At 41.6% G+C, this 24054-nt stretch overlaps 1 protein-coding gene across 2 annotated transcripts in view; it reads left to right on the plus strand.

Moving 5' to 3' along the window:
* Positions 1–16980, plus strand: part of ATXN7L1 (ataxin 7-like 1) — a 112301-nt gene extending 95321 nt beyond the window's left edge. Inside the window, exons 7-11 of one of the 2 annotated variants that reach the window (XM_010013607.1) lie at positions 268–460; positions 2822–2943; positions 6074–7031; positions 11204–11278; positions 14536–16980. In XM_010013607.1, coding sequence (XP_010011909.1) covers positions 268–460; positions 2822–2943; positions 6074–7031; positions 11204–11278; positions 14536–14577 — 1390 coding nt within the window. In that variant the 3' untranslated portion in view covers positions 14578–16980. The remainder of the gene's footprint in view (positions 1–267; positions 461–2821; positions 2944–6073; positions 7032–11203; positions 11279–14535) is intronic. The other variant, XM_010013608.1, reaches the window with a different exon arrangement.
* Positions 16981–24054: the final 7074 nt, after the last annotated feature.

Below are 24054 nucleotides of genomic sequence, written 5' to 3' on the forward strand. Positions count from 1 at the left end.
TGGATTTTAGACAAAGATAAAGAAAACCTACATGTTGTAAGAGGCAAATTTAAAATTTCAGGCAATGCAGAGGTGCTTTTGCTAACATTAACTGGGTGATAACCCATGATACATTTCTGATAAGACCAAATGTCAGCTATTCTGTATCTTTTACTGTCCTCCTCTCTGTGATCCTTTCTGATGTAATTCACTTTGATGCTTGACTCTGGCAGCCAGGTTTGCAGAACCTTTGAGCACTGGTGGCTTAAATGTATATTCTCCTTCTAGACCGTCATCTGCAAATAGCATAAACAGCAACAGTTCTTCAAACCACAGTGGGTACGTACCAGAACTGCCACTGCCTTCCATGGGAGGAGATTTAACAAGCAGATTGTCCAGTGATGAAGGAGAAGCGGATGGAGCTGAAGAATCTGAGAAATTAGACTGTCATTTTTCTGGACACCATCCCAGACCTCTTGGGGTATGTGTCTGTCTCTGGCATGCCTTGCTGTAATTCTTGTGTGGTTACAGAGGGGAGAAAAAGAAGTAAGTTAGTAAAAATGTAAGGAATGAGGACCTTACACTCTGAAAACTGTGTTCTAAAGAAATCAAATACATTTAACAGAAAATTATATGGATGGGATAAGGTAGGAGGAGAAGACTGGTTAGTGCATGTGACAAAGAGATTGTAGAACAAGATGAACATCAGAAAATCACAAGTTCTAGTTTTAGATTTTCCTCTCAGTAGATTGGAACTCGTGTGCAGTTCTGCTCAAGTGTGGAAAGTTGCACTGTTTTCAGTGTGACGTGAACAGATAATCTCTTTGTAGTCATAGTTCTTACGAAACTGCACCTTGCAATTGGTTACAGCTCTGAAAATCATATGGCAGCAAAGGGCTGTTATAGTGCTTCACTGATTTTTGTCATCTGGTTTGAATCAGTAATTAAATATCATTTATGTGAGTGTGTGTGGACTTAGCAGCTATTGCTTCATTCATCTAAAAATGGAAAGTCTAGAGTACAGCATAGCTTTGGTGGTGGCTCAAGTATGTGCTTCTCTGGCAGCTGTTTTTGTCTTCCATGTTGGTGAGAAATTTCGTGGTAAGTAGTAAGAGCTGCCTTGTGGCATTATCTCTGCAGTGCGAATTAGTTTACACTGTACAAACTAAGAAGGAATGGGAGAACTCTTGAACTTCTAAGCAGTTGGTTCTCATCAAAACTGAGCCAAGGAATGAAATTAATGATGACTTCCCTTACGTGTTTTCCATATGATACGCAGAATAAAACAAATACTGTGATAACTGTAGCATTGTCTGTATTCCCTAGAGCAAAGCAGAACTTGTTGTCAGACACCAGAAAAAAGTATGAGCTGAATATAAAATGACTGTCAGATGAAATTCTGTATGCAGTTCTTACACAGGAAAGTGTGCTTCCTTGGTACTCTTGTATTCTACTTTGGTTTTGCTGACTGCTTCTCTATGAGTTAAAAACTGAAACTTCATAGCATGTGTGTCCGCAGAAATGAAGAGTCTTTTACAAGCATGGTCAGTGAGGCCTCTGTCTATGGCCATTCTGGTTTAGGATCCTTGCTCTGTTTCAAGGCAAATCCCACTGACTCACCTGTACTTGAGATCTCAGCACCTCTCAGCTGAAGCAGTTACTGGTAGTGCAGCTGTTCTTAGTCCACATCAATGGGAAGTCAGAAAAGACGGTGTAAATCGCCTTCAGCACAAGCTTCTGCTAACTTGCTACATGTCATATTGAAGTGCGCTGTTTTCCTTACGCAGTCCCTCTCCCAGCTGGGTGGTAGTAATTGATGGGGAAGAGGCAGTAGCTTCTTAACCTGCCTCTTAGTGGTAGCTGATATACACAGTGGTAGCTGTGTCACTGGGAGGTGAGACTACTTTGTCAACTTAGGTGGTGGTTTTAATTAACCTGTTTAACCTTGTCATGAAACAGATGTAAGATAAACAGGGAGTCACTACTCACTGTCCACTAAGCTGAAGGTAGTGTAAACAGATGATGTTCTACTTCGTCAGTGGCGTCTGTTCTCCGCCAGAATCTGGGGACTTGGTCCCTGCATGGTGGGGTGTGTCTTGTTTCCTGAGGATGATTTATAACAGGTTTCTTTCCCACAAACACGTGTTATAGCAGTTCTCTGTGTAATGTGAGATCAGTAAGACTGAACTGAAGAAGGGTAGATTCCTGATAATCCCATTTCAGTGTAGTGGAGTCAAGGACTTTTCAGGAAGTTCTCCAGAGGAATTAGAGCAAATGTGCCTGAGCTCTGCAGAATCCTCAAAATATTTAGTACTCCTCTAGATGATTTTCATACACTGAGAAGAGGGTACCCACAGTTCTGTTGTAGCGCAGGTGCCCTGTGTAGTTGTGCTACTAACCTGTCACTCGTTTGTTTATTAAGCAGGTATTAAAGACACTCCTGTTGCACCTTTTTCCTCTTCAGTTATATTTTTATTCGTGTTACACAATTATGAGATTTGATGTGTACAGAATGGTGAAACTCTCTTTCAGAGGCAGTAAGGAGTAGGCAGAACTGATTCTTAACATTACCCCAGCATTTATATTCTTTCCCTGTTGCACAGAGGTCCTTGATAGCAAACTGACTTGTTAGTGAAATATGAAGTATACTTGACACTGAGCACATATTCATATATCATGAAAAAAGTATTTATGCTGTAGCTAGTGAAAACCACCTTTTTTAAAGGTGTTTTATATGCACTATGTGAATTACAAAGGTGTTCCTTGATCTATAAATGATTGTTTTATAATGTAGATAATGTAGACTGTTTTTTAAACAATGTTGAAATCTCTTTTCTTTCAGTTTTGTTCATATGGCAGTCGCTTAATGGGAAGAGGGTACTATGTCTTTGACAGAAGATGGGACCATTTTCGATTCGCACTAAACTCTATGGTAGAAAAACACTTGAACTCACAGATGTGGAAGTAAGTGGGGGTTTTACACTTGGTGGGTAGTTTAATATTTTTAATTCTGTAGAACTTCTAAATTAAACACTCCATGGGAAGTGTTTGTAAATGCCTCTGTATCAAGGGATAGCAGTAATACAGATACAGATTTTCTTTTGTCTCTAACGAATACACAAGCACAACCAACCAATCTCCTATTCTGATGTAAATTTGTGCCAGATTTAGCACTTTTTTTTAGTCCCTCTGAATCTGCGGAGGAATAATTCAGTAGTTAACATTAAAGCATTAAAACTCAGTGTTTTCTGGGTTTGGAGGTATGTTTTGATTTCACATAACACACAGGTTAGATTTTGTCTAGACTTCTATACCTGTATCATGTGGCTCTTATCACCCACTCAAACTTTGCTCTTTAAGACTCATGTGTTGTAAGCTCAGGAACTCAGTACACACTTACCTGTGTGTAAGGTGGAATGTGATAGTTTTTTTCAGTCCATAGCGCCCTTACTGGCCTTGGGGTCTGAAAGTTCTGATTATTAGTCACTGTTGAAGCCCCTCTATATCATGTGTGCAAGTTCCAAGCACTGTAGGCTTTGGCTGCACAGGTACCTGAAAACAGACTGCACTTCTGAAAACTGCTAATTCTTCTTTTAAACATATCTATTTGACAAGCTCGTGCTGTCTGCAGGTAGGAGTGATTTTTTTGGGGGTACTCTGCTACAGCATATGCATACTTCTTCCAATGTAATGACACTAAAGTGCAGTGTTTCATGTCACTGTTTATTATCAGGACTGTGTTATATTCATTGGATGGCAGCCATTAGATAAACAAGGTTTGACTTTTACTTAAATATATTTTTGAAACACTAAAGCTTGGCTTGTCTGACTAACCTGGTAACTTGATGATAACAGTGCTACTGTGCTGGGAGACATAGTTTGGAAAGGGTTGGGTTTGCCATAAAAGCGCCAGTGTCATGTCTGTTCAGGGACAGATCATGCTTAATCTGCAAGGGGGTTCCTCTCTCCTACTTTGTAAATTTGGCTGTTAACTACTGTTTGTCACCTTCCACAAATAAAACTACTTAATTTTCTTAAATAAGAAGGTTAAAACTTGTTATCTATTGGCTTTGTTTGTCAGGACAAACAAAATGTGTCCCTAGTACCACTACTATCATGAAAACCAAAAATAACCTCTGTAGTAGTTACATGATACAAGACATAAACAGGCCTCATCCTGCTCCCACTAAATCCAATTATAAATGTTTTCCCAAATTCTAGCTGTTTATGTAATCTCTAATATTTTAATGAATTCCATTCGTACTTACTTGTCCGTGTAACACAGGAAGCTCACAGTGCTTAACCCCTATTGTATTCTTCCATTGTCCTCAACCCTCCTCTAGACTGATTTTTCCTGTCTTCCCCCAAGCAGGAGGATGGGTAAAGCTGTTTCATAACTGGTGCCTGTGCAGCTCTGTAGTTGGAGCTACAGGTACAGGGATACCAGGCCATGTTTTGAGAGTGATAATAACATTTACAAAGTACTTTTTAATCCCTAGTTCTCAAAGTACTTTACAAAGGTGGGTAAGAATTATTGGCCCTTCCTTAAAAATAAACTGAGGAATGGATCTGAGAAGCAGCTCTGTTCACATAGCAAGTTGCAGGCAGTAGGACTTCCTCATTTCTGGCTCATGGACTGTATGTAATCCCTTATGTAATTGTGCCATAAACAGTGTTCTGTCTGACAGTCTCCAAAGGAGAAATACCAGGAGAGAACACTTGTAATTAGGATTTGATTTATGATAAAACAGCACACCCAGTGCTGCTCTTTTATCATACTTCTTTGAGGGCAAGGGTAAGCCTTTAAAAACTAAAAAGGTGTCAGTAGTGAGGATAACAAGGGCAGAGTTATGGTGATGTACAGCTTCTTAACAAAGGAAAAGAGGATTAAACTGTGAATTAAATTGTATTCTAAATAATGAGAAAAGCTTGAATAATTTTCCAAGAGACATTATGGAAGTCTAGTTCTTTGTGAACATTGAACTAGATAAAATAATAGATGATGATGGCTGAGCAGAAAGGAATTTGCATACATTCTACTAATTTCACAGGAAATATTATTAGACTTTATTCTCAGAATAGTACTCAACTAGTTACAAATCTTATCAAGCCTTGTTTAATAATTTGTCAATTTTTCAATATCGGTGAAATTAATCAGTAACTTACCTAGCTAATCCCATCTAACCAGCTCCCAGATGAGCTCCTGGGAATACCACTGCATCTGGAAAGGGATGAGCTTTCCTGTTTAAGCTCAGTGATTAAGTGCTTCACAACCCCCCACAACTGGCTCATTTACTACCCTCATCAAATCTAACCTAACCAACCTGTGAGTTTAGGTTGACATGGAAACAGTTCCATAACTTGAACTTTCAAACAAAACATACACAATGAGTGAAACAGAGCGCCTAGGATCTTTATAGAGCCCACCATCAGGCATTGTATTTGCATTATTTGTTTGGTAAAACAGGAGAGGAAAAAAGGAAATTAAATTTGTAATAAAGTGATTAAATTGCAACGCTGTGCACGTAAATGCTACGTGGGGCACTTATGCTGAAGCAGAGCTCAGTTCTGGTTTAACTGAGTTACACGCTTCAGGACTCAGGTGCCATGACAGAATTTTATAGGGAGAATTACGCTGCATAGTTCTTTATCTAATCATCCTCTTAGGTCTCTGCTGCCTTCACAGATTTAATGTGCCCCATTTCAAAATTAATTTTTAGGAACATATACTTCACAATCCAGCTTTCCCGAATCTTTACAATATTAAAACACATGTAGTTTGGGGTTTGTTGTTTGTATTAAATCCCAAGGAAACCTCATAATGGAATTGCAAGTTAAAAAAGGAGGAAAAATGACAAGCAAAAGCATTTTTAAGCTATAGAATGCAAAGCTAATTTTGAATGGTGAATATGAAAATATATGTAATTGGTAGAAAAGGAATCAAAACTGGAATGGTCTAGGTTTGCCTTGATTAATAAGTTGGTCCTTCCCAGAAATCGTTTCCTGTCTGCATTGTTCAGATGGAATTTTTTATGTATCTAAATGTCATCTTCTTTTTTCTCTTTTCCCCTCCCCATCCCCCTTATCTATTTAGGAAAATTCCTCCTGCGGCAGATAGTCCCATGCCTTCTCCAGCAGCACATGTCTCCACTCCTTTTCCAGCGTCAGTCTTACAGCCTTTCAGCACCCCGAGTGCGGTGTATATTCCTTCAACACCTATCAGTTCCAGAATCACTTCTTCTTCTTACATAATGACATCAGCCATGTTATCAAACGCAGCCTTTGTGACAACGTCGGATACAAATTCCATTATGTCACACACTACAGCTTTTCCTCACATGGCTGCAAGCCTCAGTATCATGGACTCGACTTTCAAGGCGCCATCAGCTGTGTCACCAGTGCCAGCAGTCATCCCTTCCCCATCCCACAAGCCATCCAAAACAAAAACCAGCAAATCCTCAAAAGTGAAAGACCTGTCATCTCGGGGTGATGAGTCTTCAAGTAACAAAAAGAAGAAGCCGCAGTCATCGTCATCATCATCGTCATCATCGTCCTCGTTATCTTTGCAGACATCTTCCTCGTCTTCATTTTCAGGGTCCCACAAAAAGAACTGTGTCCTGAACCCCAGTTCGACTTTGAACTCCTATCAGGCTACATCTTCCTATAACAGTATGTCTGTGCACAATACAAATAACGGAACAAGCCCACTCAGTGCCAAATCGGAGCCCTCAGGACGGACTTCATTATCAAGTAGTTCAACAGACTCAGTGAAACATATGAGCATGGTAGTAAGCAGTATTGACTCTTCTAATCTGTCTGTATCTTCTCTTGTGCACCACTCAGGGGACCACTCCCTGGGAGCACATAACGCAGTGTCTTCTCTACCCCTTTCTTTTGACAAATCAGAAGGAAAGAAACGTAAAAACTCTAGTTCTAGTAGCAAAGCCTGTAAAATCACTAAAATGCCTGGTATGAATAGTGTTCATAGAAAGAGCACTGCCAACCTTATTTCTGCGGTGCCAGATTCTACAAGCAGCTCCATCTCTCGGCAGGTAAGGGACTCTTCCAGTTATTTTTTTGCAGGTCATGTCTGATTTGAAATATTTCCTGCACTCTGAAAAGAAAATACAATGTTTGCTTCAGATTGGTTTCCATCACACAGCTTACTTTCTAGGTTAAGACAGGAACATGTTTGTATTTGTTTTGTACCAATCAGAGAAAGATGGTTTTAGAGTTTTAAAAATATATATATCTACTTTCTTAAATATTTTAATGAGATTCTTTTATTCAATTAATAAAGTAGCCATTTGTATCTCTGAAAGTAAAATGGAATGTCCAGAATGGATAAAGGATTTTTAGAGATTAATTTTTTTACCGTAATTCTCATCTCTGAAATAAATGGTGTCATAAAAACAGGAAGATAAGAGTCAGCATTTCTGTTTGTTTCTTTTTTTCCCAAACTTGTGGCTGATTCATTTCTTAATGTTACACAAGTCTCCTCATTGCTCTGACGTATAAGGCTTGCATCTACCTTTCCCCTGGAGAGGATCTGAGGTGCCTGACTTCAGGTGCTGTTTCCTGTTTGAAACAGGAAACGTGAAGAAATTAAGTTCTTAACCAAGATGACCTTTAGTGGACATTAAGTTGTCTTCTTTAGTGTGCCTGTGTTCAGAACATTGAAGTCAATGCAGCAGATAAGGTTGCACATTCTTACTTCCCTGTCACTAGCAACAGAGCTTCGACTGCTCTTTCGGTGATGCTGTATAAGGACAGAAATGTGTGTGTGGTAGAATTTAGTGGAAGAACTGCCAATATGATCTTTATAACGATCTGCTGTTTGTTCTGCCACTGTGTCCAGTGCTGTGCAGTGCACAGAGAACACAGCTTGTTCCAGGCGTCTGGAAGACAAAACCTTAGGAAATAGAATACCTTAGAAAATCCAGAGAAGGGAGCTTAGGAAGACGTTGTTTGTTTGTGAAACTCTCATTTCCTAAGGATGTTACATATAAAGTGGAATTTGGAAATGGAGAGAGTAAGATCTTGAGCAGAGGAGTCCATAGGTAATAGCAGACACAAATGGGAGTGGCAGAGGGGAATAAATGAATTTTAAAGCTGGTACAGCAGACAGAATGAAGGTCTCACAGAATGGCTTAAGCAAGTGTATTTTATCTTTACAACTTCCAGCAGAGGTGCAACTGAGATGACTTGTTTGGCTTTTAAGAATGGATAGTGGCATTGTCTTTCTGTTTTAAGCCCTTTAAATGTGTCCTGCAATGAGAACTGGTCTCTAAGTCACTGCAGTCAGTGGAGGATGCTGTAAGCTTTCCATTCTGTCACACATCTGATTTTTGAAATACGTGTGAGCCCAAAAAGATTAAATTGCCCTGAGATACATGATCTCAAGTGGGAAGAAAAAGTAAGTACAAATGGTTACTTTGGTACAAACATGGGTAGTAGGAAATGGATTGTATCGTCTTTTCACAGTACACAGACTGCATCTGTAACTAGAGCTGTCTGACGAAGGCTTACAGATACACACACGACGTTCTGGCTCCCCTAGTGATTCAGTCTGTTCCTGTGGGACATTCCTGTTGCAGTTTGTGATGTCTTTCAGCAGGTTGCACAGTACTAGAAGTAAATAAACGTCAGAGAATCAGTCAGAGGTCTTCTCTGAGTATCTGTAAATATGTAATTCACACTAATGTTTTTTCCTTAAGTAAAAGCTTAAATATATGCAATGTGTAATGAAATGCGGATTTTTAAACATGTTTTTCTATACATGTACAGGTGCATATACATATATATACATACATGCATATATATGTGCGTGTATGTATGTGAAAGTTGGTCACACTTTCCTCTTACACTGCTGGTCTTTGGAGCTACATTAGTAATCACAAATATGAGATAAAGCAGAGTTGCTTGTGTTTCAGATGTCTGGCTGGCAGCTAATAGTCTCTGTGACAAGGATACAAAATTGTATGTGATACAAAATAGACATTTCCTACTGTTTATTTATGCTCTAAATAAATGAAATTTGTACCCACTTAAGCATACGAGACAAATAATATTCCAACCTCTACAAGTGAATATTAAAGCTTTGGAGAATACAATACTTGGAATCACTTTTAAGCTGTGCTGGTTTGACTTGCAGTGTTCTAGAAAGTAAAAATTCCACCAAAAAAATCAGCATTACTTAAAATCTGGCTCCTGTTCCCTGATGTAATAGGGCAAATTAAACTAAGAGACTAAGAACACAGGAAAAAGATCAAGTGACTGGTGATAGGCTCAGTTTGGGTTTTTTACTAATTTAATTCGAGTCTGGCCTGGGTAGGTAATAACTGAAAGTGTTCACCGCTGGGTTTCGAAGCATGCTTTATTTTTAAGAGAGAAAAAAGAAAAGGATTTGAGCCTTGGCCTCACCCTAGTCCTTTTAAAACGGTGTTCCCATCATTAAACACCCAACACAACTGGGAATCCTTCTTACTTTCATGGAGTGCTGTAACTGTTCAGCCTGCCTGAATCGCCCTCCTTTGTGGAGCACTGCCCTGCCAGCCCTGAGTGAAGATGGGACGGTAAAGCTGCTCCGAGCCAACCCCAGTGCTGCAAGCTCTGCTGCTCCCTGCCTTGTCCCATGCCCACAGCCAGTCATAACAGCACTGCGTGAAGAAAAGCCTTAAAGAGGTCGAATATCCCCCCTTATGACTCTGGGATCTCAGCATGTCAATTTCCTAGTGGCTGATTTTCCTTTTAAAAGGGGGATATATATTTTATTACAGAAAGGTTTTATGGATGGTTCTAATGGTGGATGTAGAGAAGAAAGGTTTGCAGTTGTGTAATGATCTGAATGGCTAGGAAAGATCTTACAAGGTTGTGTATCTTTAGTCAGTATTTGTATACTGAGGAAAAGCACATTACTACCTAGAGAACAGCTGTGGCATGCGAAACAGCCAGCTAAAGGGAACAGGACAGGCAGAAGCCTACCCTTTTACTCTTTTAGCACCTCGGGAGCTGCCTTAGAATCGGCTGTAAATGAAAACTTTAAACACTTCTGGATAGCATGTGAAGAGAGAACACAGTTCTCAGCAGTCACAGGATGAGAAAGGGCTGATACAGAGAGAGAGACAAAGGGTGCCTTTTATATTTACGTGAGATGGCAAACAAATGATGTTGCAGAAGGGAAGGAGAAGGCCGATGCTGGTGAACGTCAGTTCCCACCAGGCAGTGCCACAGTCCAGTCTCTTCAGTAAGAAACCTGCATCTGCATTTTTCACTGTTCAGAAGACAGGGCCTTGCTACATCTCCACCAAATGGTTAAAGTTGATGTTACTTGAAGTCCATTGACCTTGTGAATAACTACTCAAACTCCAGCCATACGCCCTTTGCAGGCAGGTGTCCATGGCTCATTTCTATCAGCCTTGCAACCCCTGAGGAACTGTTTGTCTGACTCAACAGCTGGCTCCCTTTTTGTATCGCCACAGAAATACCTACACTGTGTGTATGGGTCGTTGTAGAAGAACCCCAGGCAGACTGCTCTTGCAGAGTGCTGTAGCACTGAAATCTGCAGACTGAGTATTGCAGTGTTTTAACTGAGTAATTTCAGAATGTCTGTATGTGTAGTGTCAGTTTGCACTCATTCCCAAAGAAATTCTCTGATGCAGTAAATTCATACAACTGCAAATTTAAACCTCTGGAGTTTGATTCTTCTGGTTAATATGTGCATTTTTGAGCAATAATAATAAATGAAGACTCTATAAGGAAGAAAATGGAATACCTTCAGGCATGCTGTGGTGCTTGGCCTCTTGCTTTCAACTAACTCCGCAGGAGCAGGGAAGGTCCCTGGGGAGGAGTCTGGGAGGGTGAGCACTCTGTGCTCTGACAGTGGCTGACCAGCTGCACTGAGTGACTCCAGGAACTAGACAAACTAGTATTTCAGTGTGGAGAGGTGTGGCTTTGCAATCTATATTCCCTAGGTAACGTTTCTTATGTTGTTTTCTGACCTGTAATAGTATTTATGTGCCTTTTGAGACTTTATTTAAAGTATACAGGCTCTGAGAGATAATTATGATTCTATCCGAAGTGTATCTTTTGCCATAGCAAAATACCTGTGTTCCAAATGCGAAGCAATTAGTGCCACTTTACACAGGAAAGGGAAAGCCATTACCAGCATCTGCATTCAACTGACAAATATGCCTCTCAATACTGCTCAATTAATGTCTTTCAGATTGGAAAAAATAGCAGTGTAGCTTTGTCACAGTCCAGTCCTTCGAGTACATCAAACCCCGTACACAACAGACAAGTAAGTTGCTTTGAAAAAAAGTGTCTGTAAGCGGTTTTGAAATACTTTATACTGTAAAACCTTAAAATACCATTTCTTTATGAATACAGTTCCTTATAGAAGCTGTCTTCCTGTGAACTGATACTAGATTTCTCCTCTCACTTTTTTTTTCCCCAGCTATTTTCCCCTCCAAGATTTATGAATAACAAGTTTTCTGCTTGTTTTTTACCTGTAATAATACGCCTCAGGTTGGCTTATGTGCTGCTCGCTGGCTGTTGCTTTGGTGACACAGACTGAGCAGCAGCAGCAGCACTCTCTGCACAGGATCCAGCTTAGGCGGATGTGGGGTTTCTGTCCAGCCTCCCCTGCTGAGCGACATGGCACAGCAGAGTCCCCACACTGGCACAGGAGGGACAGCATTTAAAATAGGCCACAAGTGAAAGCAGCAGGGAGGACAGAAGCAGGACAGAGAAGACAGGGCACTTGGCTATTCAGAGAAACTAATCTGAAAGCGTAACTATGCTAAGCATAGTCTGAGTTGTTCTCTGACTGTGAGAAATCCTTAGAACTCCCACCATAGCTGTTTATCATCACGCAGACTACGAGTCAGGTAAAGGTAAGGAACTCTGTAACTCAGCTTTTTGTGAGGACAGGTGCTTGCCCTGTGATCTGGCTGCAAGGCTGATAGACGAGTTTAGTTTTTTAATATGGCCCCTACTGTTTGACTCTCCAAGTTGAGCAGTTTATCAAGAATTTGTTACCAAGATCCTCGGTATGAAGAGGTTTCACACCTCAGCAGGGTGTAGTCACAAGTAAACAGCAATTCCAGAGGGCTTTTCTCCACGACCAGTCAGTGGTTTAGAATTCTGTTCTGTATTCTGGCTAAATAATACAGGGTTAGCTATTCCAGATGTGCTCCTTAGTTCCTGCTGTGTAGACACAACGAAAGAATAGTATGGTTGTAGTAATGATAACCCACAACTGTAGCCCCGTTAAAAATACTCTGAATCAGTCACATCTTGAGATGAACTGACACACAGTGTATTTATTGTTTTCTTCTGGTGCTGAATGCAAAGCAGTGTACAGAAGAACTGCTCTGAAGGGAAAAGAGTGGCAAGTTTCTTCATACTTCTAGAGACTGGCATTTTCCTCTGTGAGACGCTGTCATCCACCTGCCAGTAACAACCATGGGAGAAAGCTATTCTGCAATGCAAAACTGCTTTTGCTTTAACCTTCTGCTCCAGTGTTAGTATAAAATAGATGCTGGAGGAGGAGCAGAGCTTGTTGGGATCAGTTGCCTAGATCCCATGGGGAAAACCTAACAGTACAAAACATTCATTTTGTGGCAGCCTTCTGTAAACAGAGGCTATTGCTGAGCTTTTCAGCTGCCTGTTTCTGCAACTTTATCAAAAATAGAAGTGTTCGCTTGGTTGAAACCCCACAAGCTCTTTATTGTTCATATGATGTTTCTGTCAGTGTGGTAGCTGAATATGGAGCTCAGAGTACAAAGACAAAAAACATCAAGATGTATTAAGTGTTGTTAAACTTTTTTCCTAACTCTGACACGGGATTTTAGTATTTGGAACCATGAATAATGATTGCCTATCTAATAAATGCTTGTCACTGTCAAAGCAAACCTGAGCTGCTTTGTTGACAGCTTTCATCTCAATTTAGCAACTGAATAGACTCAAAATAAAACTTTAGTCTTAAAGTGTGCTATAATATTTCTTTATAAAAGGCATTACTAATTAGGTAACAATAAGAGGATCTGCAAGTATGTGCTGTGTCAGTAAATACAATACTGGAGGAACCTGAGCTCTCTTGTTTTTAATGCCAGTGTTGTTATAACCGTAATAATCAGGGAGTCCAAGTGAAGTGAGGTGTGTAGGCAGAGACAATCTCTGCTATCTGCTGGGGTTCAGAGTTGGAAAATCAAGCAAGTTTTCATGAATACAAGTCAGAACAACAGACTTTTAACAATGCAGTTTGAAGTAGAATTGCAGCCGTCAAGATAAATGTGCATATAGAGCAATTACTGGCCTGCCTCCACTTGGCTGCCTCATCAGGCAGCCTCTTGGGGTTGTCTGCCGGTGCAGAGGGAGAATAAGAAGGGAGGAGATTACTGTTTCTCAAGAGAAGGGAGAGAGGTCCTTAATTCCTTGTGGGGTTGAGTGACCAGGTGAGAATGAGCACTTGGGAAGTTGCAGACGGCTATCAACCCAGCCTCATGTGGTTATCCGCGTGCAAGGCAGCTTCCCACTGACCTTCCAACCCGAGCGGACACACACAGCAGTGCTCCGAAAGTCACCTGCCACCCGTAACTGGGTGTTTCTCGTTACTGAGTTGTGAGATAGAGGTGCCCTGTGCTGGTCTGGTTTCACACCACTGGTTTCTCTCCATCATTTGCTGCATCTGTGGAAGCCCGCTGTCCTCTGAGGTTCTCCTGCAGGGACTGGTGGAGTGTGAGGATAACTGCTGTGGGCCTGGCTGCTCTTTCCCATCACGTTAAACTCAGTCAGGTTAAACCCAGGCAAATTGTTCTCAATTCATGTCTAATTTGCATGTTGCTGCATCTATTTGAGACCTGAACAGGGGCTTGTATACATAAAAGTGTGTCTGGTTTTCCAACCATTGTTGTTTTGATTTAAAAAAATACTAATTTTCCCTAAAAAATCCCTACAAAAACTACTTTGTTTTTGACAAATATTAAGGGAATAGTAGTTTTATGGTCAAGTTATTTGTGCCTGTTAATACAAATTTTTAAAAGCTTGTTTTCTCCAGTTTTTATCCGTGTTCTAGGTTTATAACTAACCAAGTGTTTTTGTCTTCGTAGTGCTTTTAGGTGCCTGAATGTGTTAACACTTCAAGACCTCAGTATGTGGTGTTTTTTAAATACTGAGTAACCAGATCATTGTATTAAGGGAGATGACAACGTGTATGCTGTATGGGGATTCCTCGTGCATGGAAACATGCTGTGTAGAGGAAAAGATTCTTCAGAGTTGTCCATTTAATTGCTCCTCTTTATTCGTAATGATTCACCAAGTTAATGAACATGACATTCACTAAAGCTTACTCAAAGCAGACAGTCCCAAAAGGAAATACGCTGTTTATTCAAAGCAGTTCCTTTCCTTAAATGTAATCAGTAAACAGGGAGGGAATTTGGTTCAGAGACTTGAAATAAGTTCCTGCTTTGAGTTGTGTCAGAGGCAGATGTTATTAAGTTTTCTGTGCTGGAAGACATTCTGTGATTTTGAACCTGGCTCTGGTTTCTCTTCTAGAAGACGTCAAACCGGACTGGTAGAATAAGGACTCTTCCATGACAAGGAAAAGGAACCAGCCTATAATCTCTAGCTCTCAGCAGCCCTACGCCACAGGGTTTTTCTTTTCTATGTCCTGCAGATGGATTTAACCTTTTATGAATTTGTGGTTTTAAAGAGAATTAAATTTACAGAAAACTGTAATAGTGATTTGTTTAGTTTTTCACTTGTATTTGCCACTGATCTGTGCGTTCTGCTTGGTTATGTTTCATGCCTTTTAAAGCTGTTATCGTTGCAATGCTCCCTTTGTTTCCTTACCAGAACACAGCGGACATTCCAAAAAACAAAAGAAATCCAGATCATGATTTGAATTCATTTAAAGGATCTCCAAATTTTTTCATGAAATAAAAATTACAGTAATTCTGTATTTAAGCTTGTCCTATGGATAAAAATGGAGTGCATTTCTTAGTAACTTGCAAACAAACAGCTGGGGCACTGCAACTTTAGGGACTAATCCTGACTGGTGCTCTGTACCTACAGCATTTAATAATTTCAATGGGAATTCTAAGTGTTCAGCCTCTTCCAGGATCAAGCTCTTAAGGAACCTACACTTCAATCAATGCAGAGCGGCTTTTTGCACCAAACTGTAGTTTAATGTTATCAGGGGCTCAACATGTAACATCCCCGTATCCCGGAGGATTTGTAGACCCTCGAGATCATGGCTCTTGATAACTTCAGTGAACAGTTTGGGTTTGCAAGGGCAGGAGTTGAGCAGATTGGCTTGCATTAATAGAATTGCACTGACAGTGTTTCTTATAGGATTACTGAATAACTTTTTAATAAAATATAGATTTTTTTAATCAGGAAGCCAATACTGGAACAATAGAACAGAGGAGTTAATTTTTATTTCTACAGTGTTAAAAGTGCACTTATATGCTGGTTTATTTACATCTTGGGGGGAAAGGCGAGAGACTGCAAATAGGGAGATTATTACTACTTTCTTTTTTAAAAAAAGAAGGCTTAAGGCAAATTTTAAGACTAAAAAAGTTGAAGCAATTATAAACAAGGTTGGACCCTTTGAAAAAAGTTTAGAAATATTCTTAAAATAAATTTTTATAGTGTTAATTTTGTAATAATTTATGTTTTGCTATACTTCAGAGCTAACTGACCGCTATAGTTTCAGAAACAGTATGAAACTTAGGAAAGTTTAAGCAATGTTTATATTTTTAAAATGTTCTTTGAATTATGTTTTTATTGTACATTTCTTCAGACTGAAAAAAAAATGTGTACATATCTTGGTTATTTTTGCACAATTTTTGTCTCGTTCAGTTGTAGGAGCAGTACTATGTTGATTATTTTTTTTTTCCTTTAATTTATTTTGAGTTATAAAACTGCAGGAGTTTCAAAATCTCAGTATCAAAGTCATCCTCTGTAATCAATGAACTGCTATTTCTAGTCGTTGAGGGAAAACAGTGGTTGTGAGATTCAGTGGTTGCTTCTGAGAAATAATGCTAATCAATGACTGAAGGAGCAATTTTGTAGTTTTTAGGAAGCTTTAGCTCTATCCATGCATCTTTTAATTGGAAAGCTGGAATATGGAGCCTGTCCTTTGAATGCTGCTTAAATGTTTTTTCAACTGGCTTACACCTGACAGCGTTTCAGGAGAGTGAAGTGTGAAGTAAAGCCCCACGGTGTTCTTTCATCGTCAGAGAGTCATTACTTAATTCTATGGATCAGAAATTTCAGCCTGAAAAGTGGAATGGAAGTAAGCATTGGGAAACACCGGAGACAAACTGGACCAGCCTATAATGCATTCTTAGCGTAGCATTCACTCGGTAGTTCTTTTTCTTCCCCATTTGCCTGAAAATCGTGTGATTTGTTTCCAGCAATAGAGGCTCAGAAGCTTTGGTTGTTACACATTCGCAATGCATAGGCCCGTCAGCCATAAAAAGCGACTTGGATAACTTGTATGCCTTCTTTTGTATCGATGTAACAATTGTACATAGTGCTGATCGACCTTTGTAGAGAATAGTTTATACAGCATATTCTATTATTGCTGATTCTCAGTGAACTATTGTTTTAAAAAAAAGAAGAAAAAAAGAAATTTTTCTATTTACACCTTATATTTTGTTATGCTGTTGACCCATGGCACTTTAACAAAACTCTGTGGGTTTTGCATAGCTGGTCAGTCATGGGATATATTAAATAACTGTTGTTGCACAGAAATGAATTTGCACCTGCTATATTGTGCTTTCCTACTACAGATTTTAGAACCTTTTCCAGAAGACTTTTGAAGAAAGCATGTCCAATCATTCTAAGAAAAAAAAAAATGCCATAACTTGTACAGCCAATTTCTTTTCTACAATCCATATTTTGTAACACTAAGTATTTTCATTCTTTGTCCTGCACCTTTATGTATTAGCAGTATCAAATAGAATTCATTCCATGCTTGTGATAATTGTAAGCAGAATAAATGTCTAAAGTAGGTGTAAATAGTAAATTCTATGGCTTACAGTTTAAAAAAGGAAAACCAGAACAAACGTATCTGATTGATACTGCCGTGGTTCAGCACCGGGCCTGGAGATATTCTCTAGTGAGCGATTGTATTTTTTGGTTTTTGCTTTCTTTTTTTTTTTTCTTTTTTTTTCTTTTTTTTTTTTTTTTGTAACATGGCTTTGTAAATAAAATAATTTATATGTTTGTAAGAAACAAACGGGTTTGTCATTATTTATCTCTGCAGCGTGAAAATGGTACGTATCGTATGCTGCAACACACCATGCCCATAGCCAGCACTGAGAATTTGGCTCGTAGTGCAAAGATCAGCCCAGCTTTGTACAGGGCTGAATTGCTCTGGATTATTCCTGGCATGCCTGCCTCAAATATGTCTGTATTTACATGTCAGGACATGGGTGACGATCACCTGCTGAGGGCTTTGCACTGATAAACCATTTTTCAATTCCTTTGCTTAGCTGAATGCATTTTCTCATTCCTTATCAGTGTAAATTAACTTGGCTACAGCTGCTGGAGTTAGGAATTCTCACTTCGGTGGGCAGCACAAATGTAAAACCAGGCTTTTTATCATTGTTGATACTAAAAATGCAACTTTTATCTAGGCATTAAGATTCCTGTTCTGTGTAAAGCCTGTTCCAATTACAGATCAGTGTGACTCAAATTGCCCATTGGTTTGTGAGCTCTGCAGAGAGGACTGCAGTTCTTCCTCTCGCAGCAAACCTCTCCTGCAAATCTGGGGAAGACACATAGTTCCATGTTCCTTTAATGAAGTATCTGGAAACTCGGTCTTGGACATACCGCAGGGAAGATGCTCACAATTATGGAATGATGTTTTTTAAAAGCAAGACATTTGGACTGCAAACTGCATTTCTGTATGCATACCCTGAGAACTGGCAGGGGAGGTGGAAAGCTGGGCCCGTGTTACAGGAAACGGTCATCAGAGGAAGAAAATTCACCTTCTAGGTAAAGCTTTTTGTGCGATGCCTTGCATGTTCTGATGCCTGTCACAAAAGCTAATCCTGAACTTCCTCTTTACAGTCCAATCTGTGCCTTGGTCTGAGCTGCCTATAGTTTGAAAAGGGGTTTTTTTGTTAATCTTGAGTTTATCTTTTCCAGTACAGAAAACCCAAACGTCCTGGAGCAACAGTAGACACTGAAGTTACATCTGATAGAGTGGTCCCCATGAAGTGACACTGTGTTTGTAAGGTGCTTTGCTATTTCTAGCAGCTGACAGAAATTAAAGCAACAGCCAAGACAATGGAATATTGCAGCCGTGAGTTATTAGTTGTGAGCCATCCTTGGCCGTGGCCAGCAAGGGCCAAAGACCACTGAAATTGTTTTCCAAATATGAATCTGAGTAATTTTTTAGCACTTGCAGGATTGTTAGAATGATTCACAAGCTGTTCTCTATTTGGACTTGGTTTTCCCCACCCCTTTTTGGTTATACAAGTATTTTGCTTGTAGCAGCACTCTTTACTTTTCTGCTTGTATTATCTAACATGCCCTAAATACCACCAGTTTCAGAGAGAAGCAGAACACACTGCAACTTTTCTATTCGTTGCACTCTAGGGTTTGTGCTTCTGTTTTTACCACAGAGCTATTTATTTTAGCAGAAAGTCACTGCTGTGTGTGACCAGTATCTGTTTTACTCTTCCAAATCTGTCAGGATTCACAACTGGAAGAAATGCCAAATACTGATTCCAGAAATATTTGGAGGAGATTCATGCAACAGGTTCAGACTTTAGAACACAGGAATGTTTATTTCATGCAAATTTTTATGCTGTTCTGCTCAATTAGTACGTCTTCAGAGCTACTACTCAAAACAAGTACAGACCTCTTTTTGAGACATACTCTCCGAAGTAGAAGGAAGATAAACCTGTTATAATTCAGCAGCAGCAGGTCCCTTGTTTGCCCATTGTCTGGAGAACCCATGGTAGATGGTAGGGATACTCTTGTTCTCATTTGTGATGCATCACAAGTGACAAGGGCTGGGTTCTTTTGTGTGTGGGTTTTGGTTGTTTATGGCTGACGTGCAGAGACACTGAGACCTCGATTGTGGTCTGCTCTCCCCACAGAAGGGAGAAGGAAAGCTTTAGGGAAGCTCCCCCTGTTTAGAGGGGAGCTTGCCAGAAATAACAATCAGGATGCAGGAGAACTTGATTTGAGGGTAAGAAGGGCACCAGTAGGGATTTGAGATGATGCACAATGTTCAGCTGTCCCTTTGCAGATTTCCCAGGCCTGCAAGATCAGATCGAATCTGGGTTTGATTAACTTGGAGCAGTTACTAACGTGGTTTATGTGACACCACAAGAGACCAGTTTTTCAGAGCAGTTGTCTTGCACGAACAAAGCGTGTTTACAGAATGCTACAGGTGTAAAGGCCCATCGGTGTAAACACAACGAATGGCACGATGAACTCGTGAGTGAAACCCTGCAAGTCCCATGTCTGTCAGCTCATTTCCAGCCTGAGCCCTGCCGAGACAGAGGAGGAAGTGGTGACAGAGTAGGTAAGCATCACTGCAGAAAAGAAACCATCATCCCTTCCCAGTGGCAAACTTAGTGCTGATTTGAGAGCTGTGTCCCGCGTGAGCAGACAGGTCACTGGAAAAAGGATCATTCAGGCCCAACCTTCTAACCTTTCCCACCACAAATGCACAATACGGAGGCCTGTCGCCTTAGTTCTGAAGATACTCTTCACAGCCTATGCAAGAAACTTTCCCTTCTGGTCAGCTCCGCTCCGCTCCTAAATTGCAACTATCTGCCTTCCTTCTTCTTTATTTTTCTCTTCTTTTTCTTTATTTTAGGCCATATAACCAGTGGGGGGGTTGTTGTGTGTTTTGGTTGGTTTGGGAGGGGGTTGGTTATGGTTTGTTTGATTTTCTTTTAAAAATCTAGCCTTGAGTTACTCCTTCCTTGTTAATTCTCTTTAGGAGTTGTGTTGGGACCACAGCCTGAACAGTAATACCAGCACACTGGCCTTGCTGCTTCATTATCAAGGAGACACCAAGAAGGTGCAGAAAGCTGATTTCCACTCATGTGGTTTTGCAGAGTGCTTCCAAGACCTGCAGCCTCACACTTGGAGTTACGGTCAAAAACAGGAAAAGACTGAGGTATCACTGGAGACACATAACCCACACTTACTAACTGCATGCCCAGCATTCCTATTGTTCAAAATGTCTCTTTTTGGACTGGGGGTGGCCAGAGAAACTGAGGCAATGGAGATGGATCTCTGATCTCCACCACCCTGTGTAGTGTGAACTCTCTACAGGCACTGCTAGAATAAAAGCACCTGTGGTCCTAAGAGCTATGGGCTCAGAGCCACAGTTAAACGAGATTGCTGTGTATCTCAAAGAACGAAGGCTCCTGCAAAGCAACTTCTTATTCCTTTGCCTTCAGCAAGAGCCCTACCATGGTTCTAGGACAAAAATGTATTGGGTTTTCAGTCAACTGGCAAGTGGCCAATTCTGTAAGAAAGCTACATCTCCTGGTATTAAAATAGCATTTTTGTAATCTCCGACTCGGAAACAGTAACTGGAAGGACTTTTCTGCTTCCTGATAGTTCATTTATACCATGCATGATTTTTGGTGACAGGTTTAGTCTTTATTTTGCAGTTGACTGAAGAAAAAAGAAAGCCACTAACAGCTTAGCCTTACGACTGCAGGCTCTTGTTCCTGTGGGCTGGGCTGGCACCCCAGTGGAGGCACAAGTGATCCAGGCTACCTCTGCAGCGCACCAAGGACGATTTGTTGACAGAAGTGCTGCACAAGCTGTGCGGGGCTCTGCCAGACACGCTGCTCACATGTAAGGAGGGGCTGGCTGGGAACGCTGACACTGGTGGCAGCCTTGGCAGCAGTGACTAAGAGACAGCAAAGCTGAAGATTCTGAGGGAAGTGAGGAAGTTGAATTGTGACCCTGGAATTCAGGAGAGCAGACTTTGTCTCCTGCACACATTTTGTTGGCAGAATCCCACAAAAGACTGCCCTAAAGGGCCCAGGGGAGCCAGCTGAAGCACAAGAACAATCCATTCCAGGGAACTCCTGACTGACAGCAAATCCGAAAGGCAAGTACACAGCCTGTGGCAGCAGGAGGGGGCTGCGCTGGAGGAATACAGAAACGCTGCCTAGGCATGCTGGAGCAGAGCTAGGAAAGCCAAAGCTCAGCTGGAGTTGAAATTAGTGAGGGATGTAAAGGACACTCTGTACATTGACGTGGAAGGAAGGCTAAATAGAACGTGTGCCAAGTGACAAAGGACATGGAAGCTGCTGAGGTACACTCGGTGCTGCCTTTGCTTCAGGCTTTAACTGGAAAGGTCTGTGCTCACATCTTCGGGCAGAGGCTGGGGAGTGAGGTACTACCCACATAAAAGGAAGCCTGAGGTAAAGACTACTTACCCTGGATCCATGCCAATCTGTGGGGAAAGCTGGGCTGGATTCAAGGCTGCGGGCTGGTATCACTGCCGGGCTGCGATCACCCTTGAAAGATCACGGTGCACAGGGTCTCTAAGGATTGGAAAAAGGCAAATGCAATGCCCATTTTCAAGACAGACCCAGGGAACTACAGGCTGCTCAGCCCAGCCTCAATCCCAGGCGCACTCTGGAACAAACTCTCCTAGAAGCCATGTCCAGACAACATGGATTTAACAAGGGGAAGCTGTGCCTGACAACTTGCTGGCCGCCTGTGATGAAATACTGGCTTCAGGTACTGACCAGAGAGCAGTGAGCTGTGTTCGCTTTGACCTTAGCAAGGCTTTGGCACCATCTGCTTTTGTATTCTTACAGCAAATTGGGGAGATACGGATTCAAAGCATGGACTATGAGGCGGGTGGAAAATCAGCTCCACAGCAGGGCCTGGAGGGCTGAGGTGAGCTCTTTGGTTGGTGGTTACTAGTAACGTGCCTCAGGTTAATACTGGGCCAGATAATGCTGAAGGGTTTCATTGCCAGCCTGGTGCCTGGATGGGTTGCGGACTCATGGATAAAGACAAATGGGGGTTATGGAGGTGATTGATACAGTAGGGGCAGGGCTGTCCTCCAGGGAGCTCAACAGGCTGGAAAACGGGGCTGACAGGAACCTCTCTGGGTTCACCAGAGACAAATGCAATGTCCTACAGCCGGGCGGGAGGCACAGCCCCATGTCACTGAGCAAGTGGCTTTGCAGGAAAAGGGGCTGGTGGACGAGCTGAACGTGGGTCAGAACGAGGCCCCTCGCTGTGCTGACACGCACCACAGCCTCACCCAGCAGTGAGGACGTGGTGCACTCAGAGGAGCCGAGTGTCCCCCGCTGCTCTTACCACCCGTGAGCCTGCACCTGCAGAACCGCGGCCAGGCTGGGCCCCCACGGTACCAGACGCAGCACACTGGAGTGCGGCTGGGGAGTGCCACCACCATGACCAGCAGCTGAAGCATACGATGTGTAAGGATATGCTAGAAAACCCATTCGGTTTTAAGACAAGCAGATTAAGGAGGGGAGAGGGGCCTGAGCGCTGTCTTCAGCTACAAGATCATAGACGAGACAAGACAGTTTTGCTTTTAATTTGTTACTTAATACGTTAGCTGCCTGAATCATGCAATGGTTTGAATTGGAAGGGACCTTAAAGATCACCTAGTTCCAACCCCTGCCACAGGCAGGGACATGGGTGATTGTAGGAAGACTGAAGCCAGGTGTAAATAATAAATACACGATTCATTATCAGAACATTTTTTCAAGGAAATAAACTGTGTTTTCTTAACAGCAGAACAGAATTTAAACCCAAACTATTCCCAGTTGTAAAACAAATTGGGGTTTGCTCTTAGGGATTCTTTTGAACCGTTCCTCAGGGAAACACACTTCCATCTGTAATTCCTGTGTTTATTCTTAGAATTCCAGCCTTTGACATACGTATTTCATACTGGTTATCTTTTGTTGACCACTAAAGGAGAAGCTTCCTTTGCCAGATGCTGTTTTCCTGGTCCTAAACACTGCCTCCCTACCTTTCTCTCCAGTCTTTCGTCTGCTTCTTCCTTTCCTGTCTCTCTTCCCACCCTCAGGTTCTCATTTTCATCAAAATGAATGTCTTTCTTTATTCCTCCTCTCTGCCCAGCACAGGCTCTAGTTTCTTCTCCACACTTCAATCTGCACTTTCTCCCATCATTCTTCTTTAGGACAAAACCTTTGCAAGTCCTTTGCAAATGCTATTGAAAGGTGTAGAAAAGCCAAGTGCAGGGATGGGTGCAGTAACTAGGAACTGCATTCCTTGGGAAAAGGAGGTTTCCATCACTGCCAGGTAGCTGTCAAGTGCGGGAAGTTACGAACCTGCATTCCTCCAGCACTAATTAAGACTGGAAGCAGTTAGAATAATCAGTTTAAAATACTACAGAGCACAGCAGAGCGTAGCGGCACAGTCTCTGCAGTTTCGGATGCTGCCTTTCTCCCACACTTTCTCTAAGGAATCAAAAAAGGTGAATTCTATTAATGTCTTGTGATATTTTAGTTTTGGCAAATAGTTAAATATATGTAGTGCTAGACTTTTCACAGGAATGACGCTTCAGTTTACTATATGCTCATTTATCATTGTCTATTTATATTTGGTGGTGGCAGATGGCGATGTCTTTGTAGAGTTGCTTGATTTTTTTTTAGTGGGACACAATTATCTTTCTCCTACTCACAGGGGGTAGCACAACAAAAGGTTCTTTGGTGTCTCCTCTATGCTGCACGTCTCAATAATGACTTTTAAACGTAACCTTTCTTAGTTGCTAGTGAGTGGTTTTGCATTACCACGCCAGTGTTCATGACGGGGCTTGGAACAACCTGCTCTAGCGGAAGGTGTCCCTGCCCGTGGCAGGGGTTGGAGCTGGATGAGCTTTACGGTCCCTTCCAGCCCAAGCCGTTCTGTGGTTCTGTGACTCCACCGAGCACGCACAATCACTAGGTGGCAGCGGAGCATTTCGCTGTCCTCTCGCGTGTGCTGGGGTTAACCAAGCGCACCCTCAGCAAGGGAGCCCAGGTGGCGGATGGTGGGTGGGGAGCAGCGCAGGGTGGAGGGTGCACCACC

This window comes from Nestor notabilis, unplaced genomic scaffold (assembly GCF_000696875.1).
Source record: "Nestor notabilis isolate BGI_N333 unplaced genomic scaffold, ASM69687v1 scaffold324, whole genome shotgun sequence".
Lineage (NCBI taxonomy): Eukaryota > Metazoa > Chordata > Aves > Psittaciformes > Psittacidae > Nestor > Nestor notabilis.